At 36.2% G+C, this 10,720-nt stretch overlaps 1 protein-coding gene across 1 annotated transcript; it reads right to left on the bottom strand.

Moving 5' to 3' along the window:
• Window positions 1-4,497: 4,497 nt before the first annotated feature.
• On the bottom strand, window positions 4,498-9,843 carry LOC120086882 (ABC transporter B family member 13-like). Its single transcript, XM_039043697.1, is given in 13 exon segments — window positions 4,498-5,062; window positions 5,065-5,515; window positions 5,517-5,954; window positions 6,086-6,327; window positions 6,402-7,188; window positions 7,273-7,337; window positions 7,340-7,495; window positions 7,575-7,888; window positions 8,113-8,372; window positions 8,483-8,683; window positions 8,778-8,953; window positions 9,082-9,136; window positions 9,231-9,843. Coding segments are annotated over 13 exon segments (3,597 nt in total). The 5' UTR covers window positions 9,366-9,843; the 3' UTR covers window positions 4,498-4,745.
• Between the last annotated feature and the right edge of the window lie 877 nt (window positions 9,844-10,720).

The raw sequence follows: 10,720 nt of genomic DNA on the forward strand, positions 1-10,720 counted from the left end.
GTAATGAATATATAGTATGAATTTTTTTTCCCAAGTTTAATATATATAGTAGCATTTTTTATTTTCTATTGAGAAGATTTACTAGTGAAAGTTGAAATGATGATAGAGAAAAGGTAAATAAGAGGGAGGTCACGCCATTAAAAAATATTAAGGTTCCGTTTGGTAAATATTTTGTCTAGGGGTGTTCAAAAAATTCGAAGACCCGAAAAAATCGAGCAACCCAACCCAATCCACCTGGTTTGGGTTGGTTCTAAAAAAATTTGGTTTTTTTTTGGGATTTTTTTTTAATAAACCGGAGCAGGTGGGTTCGGTTTGTGGGTTCAGAGGGTAGAAAGTCGGGTCGAACCAAACTGACCCAAGTAGCCCACGTCCAACCCATTTTTTGAGGGTTTCACCATGTTTCAGTTTCAACATCAGACAACAAACACCTAACGAGCGCTCAAGGATTCGTAAGGAACGTCCCATGTCCGTCTCCATTTTCTTCTCTCCACGTCTCTGTCTTCTTCTCCCTAGTCATTTGTGTTTCACATTCCCATCGTCTTCGTCTTCAATCTCCATTTCTTCACGTCTTCTTCTCTTCACGTCTCCGTCGTTTGCGTTTCTCGATCTTCCATCTCCATTGCTTCCATTGTCCAACGTCTTCTTCTTCACCATCGTCATCGTGTTTCTTCACAGCCATTTCTTAACCATCAGTTCGTTCTCCCCCGTCACCTTCACATTGTAGTCAGTCAATCATGTCGGTTCATTCCCCACCATCATTCACCTTCATGTTACGTCATTGCTTCACGTTGTTTCTTTGCCTTCACACCGTCACAATCACTACCTCATTGGTTAGCCACTAAACTCTCTATTTTTTTTTAATATATTTATTTCTCATTGGTTCATGGTTCACCTATGCTCACAATTTTTTTTTTCTTTTTCTTTATTTGTTAATATTGTAGATGGAAAACATTGAGTTGATCGACAATGAATCACCACCTATAAATATTCCCAATGCATGTTCTAAACCATCGACAATGATAGTTATTGACAAGAGAAAATCAACTAGGTCATCGTCTTTAATGTGGGATCACTTTACAAAGATGAAAAGGTCTAACACTGAAGGTATAAGATGTAAATGTAACTATTATGATAAAGATTACGCTTGTGACATTTCTTCATGTGGTAGTACCTTATGGAAGCATTTGCGAAAACAATGCAAAAATTATCCATTTAGAGAGCAACCTAAAGGGCAAACCATACTAAAGTTTCAACCGAATGAAACTAATGTTAAAGGTGCTATCAATAAGAATTTTTTTGTCTACTGCCTTTAGTCAACAAAGAGTTAGAAATGCATGTGCTAAGATGAGTATTGTCTGAGATACCATTTAGATTTGTAAAGACACAAGGGTTTAAAGAATTTTCTAATGCTGCATGTCCTAAGTTTGATATTCCTTCAAGAATCACAATTGCTAGGGATATTTATCAACGGTATGTGGATGGAAAAAAAATGTTGAAATCAACTTTAATCAAAAGTGGTCAAAGAGTGAGCCTAACAACAACTACTCAAACTTCCTTATAGAACATCAATTACATGGTTCTTACAGCACATTTTGTTGATTATGAATGGAATTTACAGAAAAGAATATTGAATTTTTGTCAAGTGCCTAATCATAAGGGAGAGACAATTGGTAAAATAATTGAATGTTGTTTAATGGATTGGGGTATTGATAAAGTTTTTTCAATTACTGTTGATAATGCAACTTTAAATGATTCAACAATCTCATATATAAAGAGAAAATGAAAGATTTGGAAATCTTTTATTTTGGACGGTGAATTATTGCACATGAGATGTTGTGCTCATATTATGACTTGATTGTCAATGATGGATTGAAAGACTTGCATGATTCGATAGCTAGTGTATGAAATGTTGTAAGATATGTTAGATCTTCTCCTAAGCGATTGAATTTTTTTTAAAAGTATGTTGGACATGAAAAGATTGAATCTAAAGCCCTTGTTTGCTTGGATGTGTCTACAAGATGGAATTCAACATATTTGATGCTTGATCATGCTTTAAAATTTGAAAATGCTTTTCAATGCTTAGAAGAAGAGGATGAAGATTTTGTACATCACTTTACTGAAGATGAGAATGGAAAGAAAAGAAAGGGGTTGCCGACCTTAGCCAATTGGAACCACATGTTTGAACATTTGTCAAATTTGTGAAGATGTTCTATGATCTTACATCGAAGGTTAGTTGTTCAACTTGTGTCACTTCTAATACATTTTTTCATGAAGTTTGTGGGATTCAACGATGTTTAATAGGTTGGAGCCAAAATGTAAATAGTTTGATATATACTATGGCTTCCAATATGAGAATGAAATTTGATAAGTATTGGGGATCTCTTGACAAGATGAACAAAGTGTTGTTTCTAGCTATTATGCTTGATCCACGATATAAGTTGGATCATGTGTCCTTTTGTTTCATAACTATCTATGAGGATGGAGTTGCTAGAGCAATGACTGATGAGTGAAAGTTAGTTTGATGCAATTGTATGAGTTTTATAAAACAAGTGATTCAAGTGGTCATGCTTTTGAACAACCACGTCACAAAGTTGAAATAAGTGAGGATTGTGATGACATAGAAATGGATTTACAGTTAGAATACAAACAAAGAAGAAAAGAAAAAAATTTGAATGAAATAAGAAATGATGTGGAGAGATATTTGTCAGAACCTAATGAGGATATGACAAAAAATTTTGATATTTTGAATTGGTGGAAATTAAATGCTCCCAAATACAAAGTTTTATCACAAGTTGCTCGAGATGTCTTAGCCGTACAAATGTCAACAGTTGCTTCCGAATCAGCATTTAGTATAGGAGGTAGAATACTTGACTTTTTTAGAAGTTCTTTAATTCCTAAGATGGTGGAGGCTTTAATATGTACACAAAATTGGCTACGTGTGAAGCCGATGTTATTAGATCTTACTCCACAAACTGAAGAATTGGAAACTTGTGATCAAGTTTTATCAAGTAGTGTTATCTTTTATATATTTACTCTATATTAATATATTGAAATTATGATATATTCTTATATAATTTATTTTTTAAATCATTTTTAGGGTTCAAGGAGCATGTTTATCAAGATCATAAATGGATCATTCAAGTCTATTGGTTGCTATTAGAAAATTCAATGAATTGTTCTTTTTAGTGGATTTTGTGGATACTATAGTCGTATTTATGGATTTTGAAGACTTTTGTAGACATTATAGTCTTATTTATGGATTTTGTAGACATTTGAAAACATTTGTCTTTATTTTGAATTTTGTAGACATTATAATCTTTCTTGTGAATTTTAGAGACTTGTTTTGTTATCATAGATTTTGGATATTATTATTGTGGAACCTTACGTGTTAGCATTTTTATTTGTGAATCGTATTTTAATTTGATTCCATGTATATATCTTTTGTTTCAATGAACATTATTAGGGTATTTAACATTTTCCATATGAGATCATGAGTAAAGAACTAAGATCATCTCAAGCTTTTTTTTTTAAAGAGAACCGATGGAACCAAACTAATCTAACCCATTTTTTACGGGTTAGTTTGGTTTGGGTTCATAATTTAACAAAGGTTAGTTTGTGTTAGAAAAATACACAAACTGTAGCATAGGGTTGGACCTAAAATATCCCTAAACCCAACCCAACCCAACCCATGAACATCCCTAATTTTGCCCTTAAAAATTTGGAAACTAAAAAAAGTAGCTTTTAAAAATTTGTTTTTGTTTTTGGAATTTGGCTAAGAATTCAACTATTTAAAAGTGCAAATCATGGTAAGAAATGAGAAAAAAATAGGTTTAAGTTTTAAAAACCAAAAACAAAAAACGAAATGGTTACCAAGCAGGGTTTACATTTGTCAGTTTTCAAAATTTGGTTTGGCTTTTTAAACTATTGGTAAAAAGTAGATAACAAAGAAAAAAATTTGTAGAGGTGAACGTAGTGTCTATAGGTTCTGTTTTCAAGAAAAAAAAAATGATTACCAAATATGACCTAATTTAATAAAGCGTGACAAATCAACTAGCTAACTCATCCTTTTAACGGCCAATTATTGAATCATAAGTCAACTATTGATTCAAGTAGCCTTAAGAACTATTTAAAACTATTTTTTTGAGACCTTAAAAATTAAAGTATATTCATTTTGAAACTTCGTGGACTAAATAGATATCAACTTCAAATTTGAGAAACTAAAATTACATTTTGCCATATAATTTACCAAAGCCTCATCTTTTTTTTCGAGAATTAAAAGGGCATTTTGCTCCTAAAATCAATTTTATTGTTCCGTTTTTTAAATTGAAGAAATAATAACATGAGCAGTCAAATGCTCCTATTTCTAAAAAATGATATAAAAAACCAGATAAATTAAAATTTTAGTAAAGAATTGGGAAATCATAAGAACTGGACAGATTTTCATTTTAAAAATATATACATACCGTATATGATTTTAGTAAAGAATTGGAAACTCTATAATATTGTGTTTCATGCATTCATTTCCAAATATAGAATTTACGCGCAAAGTGGGTGAGACTTGAGAGAGAAGACGATTACAGCAAGAAATTTACTTGACACATTGAATCAATAGCAACACAAAACACTGCCATGGGAGATGTTTTCTGCAGCAACCTTGAAACTTGTTAAGGATTTTCTCTCTCTCTCAATCTGTTTTCCAATCTCAACCTCCTGGGAGACAATTTCATATACAACACCTAAACTAACTACACAAGCGATTGCACAGTTGTTTCCTGTTGCAAATTCACCAACTGTTTATAGATACTGTTGGGGTTCTTCAGTAAGCTATCATGGCTGCCAATCTCAACCACTCTACCACTCTTGAGCACAGCGATTCTGTTGGCATCGCGGATGGTCGTAAGCCGGTGCGCCACAAGAATTGTAGTCCGGCCTTCCATTAGCCTGTCAAGAGCCTCCTGCACTTGCTTCTCAGAGGCAGCATCCAATGCACTTGTTGCTTCATCCAACAGAAGAATGGAAGGATCTTTTAGTATTGCTCTAGCAATTGCCACTCTCTGCTTCTGCCTCCCGAGAGCTGCACTCCTCGGTCGCCAACGTGCGTTTGATAGCCATTCGGCATTCGGCTGATGAAGCCATGAGCATTTGCTGCCTTGGCTGCTTTCATTACTTCAATTTCTGATGCCTCTTGATTGCCATATCTGATATTCTCATATATTGTTGTGGAAAACAAAGCTGGTTCTTGTTGAACCAAACCTATTTTCATCCTTAGTGATCTCAAGTTTAAGCTTTTGATGTCACAGCTGTCGACTGAGATGGTTCCCGTAATGGGATCATAAAATCTCACCACCAATGCAATCACGGTGCTCTTTCCCGACCCACTTTGTCCTACTACAGCGAGACTCTTGCCAGCAGAAACTCTTAGATTCAAGTTCTCAAAAATTGTGATATCTGGTCTTGCTGGGTATTTAAAACTCACGTTCCTGAATTCTATATCGCCTCTGATGTAAGTTAACATCATGGGAGGATGGATTGTTGGAATCTATGATGGTGTTTCGATGGAGAATATTGAAGACTGATCCTAATGTTTGTGAACCTTTTACAATATCAGGTGTAAGAGCCAGGGTTTCTGCTATTGCTAATGATGTGATTATCAAAACCATCAAAGATTTCATGATGTTCCCAAAGTTTGAGTGTTTATGTTTGATAAGAGTTGATGCATACCAAAGGCCAAGTGCATAGAAACAAAATGGGAAGAACTGAGATATCCCATAGCAAAAGCCAGCAGTATGACCTCTCAGAAGGGCCTGCTTGTTGGGTTTGTTCAATTTAAAGGCAAACTGACTTGAGATCTTCTCTTCAGCACCAAATGCCGCAACTGTGTGTATATTGGCGATAGCTTCACGTGCTACAGCTGTTGCGCGGTTATATGCTCGACTATAGTCTCCACAAAATCCCTTGAGAAATAGTTGATGCAGATTTATTGGAAGTCATCATTCTGAGGCAAGAATATGATATAAAACGGCTAAACTTTTAGCAGAAAACAGACATGTCCTAATTGTTGTCAGTGGTGAGCTTTAGAAGTTACCTCAGTTATTGAAGCTCCAATCAGAAGGGGCAAAGAAGCAACAACAACGGCTGCAAGGCGCCAACTGAATATAAAGGCAATAACAAATGCAGACACAGTGAGCGCTACGTTCTGCATGATGGTCGATATACGGTCGGCCAACGCACTTCTTACTAACGTTGCATCAGATGCCAAAACTGATGTCAAGGAACCAGTGTTGTTCTCATCAAAATCAAACCAACCAACTTCGTTGGAAAGGATAGCTGTAATCGTTTGATGACAAGTATTAGATAAAATGGATGAAAAAGAATCCAAGCAAATTGTAACACAAAGAAACCTGAGAACAACAGCAAACGAACACGGGCTGTAAGCCTCTCTCCCATTAATGTGTAGAAGTAGTGTTGAAGCAGATATATAGGAATGGTGAGAATAGCAACTCCTACGAACATGAAAGCGATGTGATGAACCTCGTCTTTGATTCGGGAATGATGAGGAGAATAAAATGCAGATAGGACATGAGTTATGCCAAGTGCAAACAAAGGAGCTCGAATGCCTGCAAGAATTGCTCCCATGGATCCTAGTACTGCATAAGGCCACTTGGGTGCATTTAACTTCAGTAGTTCCAAAATCGATGGAGGAGGAGAATTCGACATTTTCAAATCTTTGTTTGCTGATTGTATCTCAGTCTCTCTGAATGACTTGGAATCTTGTATACTATTATAAAAGCTAAAAGGTTCTTGAAAACTCGAATACCTGGAACTCCCAGATGGTGATATTAGGGTAGAATCATTCACTTGGCTTGATACTTGCAAGCTCACTAGAGTTGCATACTGATTATTCTTTGACATCAATTCTGAATGGTTTCCACTCTCAACAACCTGACCGTTTTTCAGGACAATGATGGTATCGACATCTTGAATCGTTGAAAGTCGATGTGCAACGATAATTGTTGTTCGATTCGACATGATTCTGATCAGTGCCTTTTGAACAATGAGTTTTGATTCTGCATCAAGTGCACTAGTTGCCTCATATAGAAGTAATATTTTTGGATTTCGTAGAACTGCCCTTGCAATGGCGATCCTCTGCTTTTGCCCACCTGAAAGCTGAGTCCCTCCCTCTCCAACCTGTACACACCAACTCTTGGAGCTAAGTTTTGCTCAAATTAAATGAATTTCAAATAAAAATTAAGGTTAGAGAAAGACACAAACCTGAGTGGAGTAACCATCTGGTAATTCTTGAATGAAGGAATGAGCATTTGCAGCTTCAGCAGCTGCATGATATCATCCATGGTTGCATCTTCTTGACCAAAAAGAATATTGGCAGCTATTGTGGTGGCAAATAAGGCAGGCTCTTGACTAACTAACCCCATTTGCCTTCTCAACCATTTCAACTCAAGAGACCTAAGATCATGTCCATCCAATAGTATTTTACCTAATAAACTTCAAATAATTAGTCGGTAATCCGACATGAGATTATAGAACTACCAAGGATTTATCATGATTCAACCAACCTGAAGACGGTTCATAGAAACGTTGAACCATGGAAATAATGGTGCTCTTCCCTGAGCCACTGGGGCCGACAACTGCAACCGTCTTTCCAGCACTTATTGAGAAGCTTAACTTGTCAAAAATCAATTGCGGTCGGGAGGGATAAGCAAAGGAAACCTCAGAAAACTCAATCTTTCCTTCTATATTCGACAATGCTACTCCATTCTTAGTCCTTGAAGAAGATTCATAATCTGTGTCAATCATGCTAAAAATGTTGGTTGCAGCCACCCGACCTTTTGCAATGGCAACGAAATTTGGCATAGCTTGACCGAGCGCACTGAAAGATAAGAGACCTGATTTAAGAAAACTAAGTTGGCCAATCTGAACAAGAAGGGATTTACAAGAATCCAACACAACAACTTCTACTCTAAGTAATGATATTGCCGTGTTCAAACACAAAATCTTCTATTTTACTGTCACATTATACTACCAGAAAACACAAAATCTAGTATACTAGAATTTAATCTTTTATACAGCTTCCTTGAGATAAGATGGACTTACAATCCACTGAAGATGACATTGATGATTGTCGTGAAAGCTTTCCCTCCATTTTTTTCATGGTGGAGGACGAGTATGCTGGCATACCAGAGGAGCAAAGCCCAGGCACAAAACAGAAGACTGTATGTAAACCCCACGCCAATGCCTTTTGCAAAACCACTCCTCTTCCCCAGTTTCAATGCATTTTGAAGCGACTCAGAGTATTTCTCCACTGCTTTACTCTCTCCTACATACAAATACACTGTTCGAATCTATGCAATAACCTGAGGAAAAGGCCAGCAAAAAGCTTTTTGCTTGGAAACCCCTTTTGCAAAAACTTTTATTCCATCTTTTAACATTTAAATCATTTTTGTAAAATGAGAAAACTGTTTACCTCTTCAACTATCTTTCCAACTTGAGCATAGGCAGCTTCACCTTTTCCAGACAAAGTGGACATGATGATTGTGTATGCACCTCCTGCAATGGCTACCAATGGAACAATGGCCAAAGTCAGAAGAGTCAGTTTCCAAACTGATGTAAATCCAATGGCAAATCCAACTAAGAATTGGGAGAAATAACGCAAAGCATGGCCTGTCTGCAACTAGAAAATGATACTATACTCAATACTTAGAACAATCAATCTCATACAATCCAACTCTTTCTAATCCGTTTATACCACAAAAATTTACCTTGTCACCTATTGCATCTTGAACCAAAACCATATCAATTGAGATATGGAAGATTATGTTGCAATCTTTGGCCTCGGTATCGAAAAAGTTAATATCTTTCTTCAAAATTGACTTGAGATACTTCATTCTCAACCTCGTCGTCTGCCTCTCCCCTGTTTGCATCCAAAAAGCCACACCTACAAACAAACCATTTATAAGACAACAATCATCAAACAGTTGGTGAACTCTCAAGTTAAGGATTTCAGTAAATTCAATCTTTTCAGTAAATTCTCAACAACCCTTTTCATATGGGATTTTGAATCACCTATCCATGCTGATGCCAACACAATGAGGCCAAGATAGATCAAGTACAAAGCATTCTGCTAATACAAAAAACATAATTTCAAAATATGAACATAAATGAAGAAGAGTTGTAGAGTCACACAATTGAATAACTGGAAAATGCAATGAAACCTCAACAATACAAGAAGACGATCTATGAGGATGTCTGGACAAATTTCCCAAAGAATCAATCATCCGACCAAACAGAACAAAGAAAACAGGAAGAGCAGCCCCATGAACAAACGCTCCTAAACTTCCAAACAGCATCAACAGTCAATTGAATCAGCAGCAGCAAACAGACCAAAAAAAGACCTTTTACTTGTTTTCGTTTCTTGTTCCTCCATTTTAGTAGGTGGGTCCTGGTCAAATCCCCTATTGGAGGCAAGCTCCATCTCTTCAAAAGAACTAAATTTCTCGAATTTGAATGTAAAAAAGAAAAAAAAAAAAGCTGATTCCAGATATAGAGTTGCTGGTAGTTGATAGTATTCATAAATGTGAAGGTCATAAACAAGTGAACTAACGAACATTGCGGCGATTCAACTGCCGTTTGAATAATGGTATGCTAAAAGCTTGGCATTTTCCTCATAATTAAGCGAGCCAACAACTCCATTCCCAAATTTGTGGTGAATGGGAAAGCTTGATTTTGATTATGGTTGGGACCCAGTTTAGGATTTTGGAGGATATGGTCATGTTATCAATGTGAGGAGCGTTGGAAAAACCATTAAAAATTGAAGAAATTTTCATGTTTGATCAGATGGAAAGAGTGAAGCTTTTATGACCCATCAATAATGGGGGAGTTAATACCTGCAGGGAAATTGTCCTTCCCACGCCAAAGCACATTACGCCATTGAAGCCAAGTTATGAGCTTCTAAATTCATCTCCCAATTCTATTGAGTGATGAAAACCCATACCATTGGCTGAGGCCGCAAGCGACTGCCTGCTCGTGGCCTCATGAGTGGACCCAAGTGTTGTGTCCTAAACTCTTTATTTTGTAACAATTTAGACCTACGCTTATCTTATGATGATTTAGACGTTACTTTTCAACTTTATAACATTTAATCTCTAAATACCATTTTAGATTTCGTCTGAAAGGGATTTTGTTTTCAATTTTTAATTTTGAAATTGATACTTGTTTTCTATTATTTTTAAACTTAGTGTTTACTATTAAAGTCAAAAAGTAGTGGCGAAATGATCCTTAATGGGTTGTTTGGGACCCTGTGATGATATAAGATGTGGAGAGTTAGGAAAATTTTGGACCAATCACAAATTACCATGTCATTTACTAAATAAACAAATTCCAAATCATCAAATTTAGGACCAATTAGGAGTGAACATGTATCCCAAATTAAAGTTGAAGACAAAGTCCAATGACGCCACGTGGTTTCATCGTGATCATTGAATCAAATAAGATTAATTTGGCTAAGTTTGACCCGAATGTCAAACCAAACCCAAATTCAATTAATTGGACCCAAAGGCCAGACTCATGGACCAACTAAGCTCAAACCCACTGGCTAACCAGACCCAAGTCCATGAAGCCCATCAGAGAGTCCTATAAATAAAGGTATTATTCTCATTTCAACGGTTAGCAATTTTATACTCCAAAGAGCTTAGAGGGAATTCTC

The sequence above is a fragment of the Benincasa hispida genome, chromosome 9 (genome assembly GCF_009727055.1).
Source record: "Benincasa hispida cultivar B227 chromosome 9, ASM972705v1, whole genome shotgun sequence".
NCBI classification, from domain to species: domain Eukaryota; kingdom Viridiplantae; phylum Streptophyta; class Magnoliopsida; order Cucurbitales; family Cucurbitaceae; genus Benincasa; species Benincasa hispida.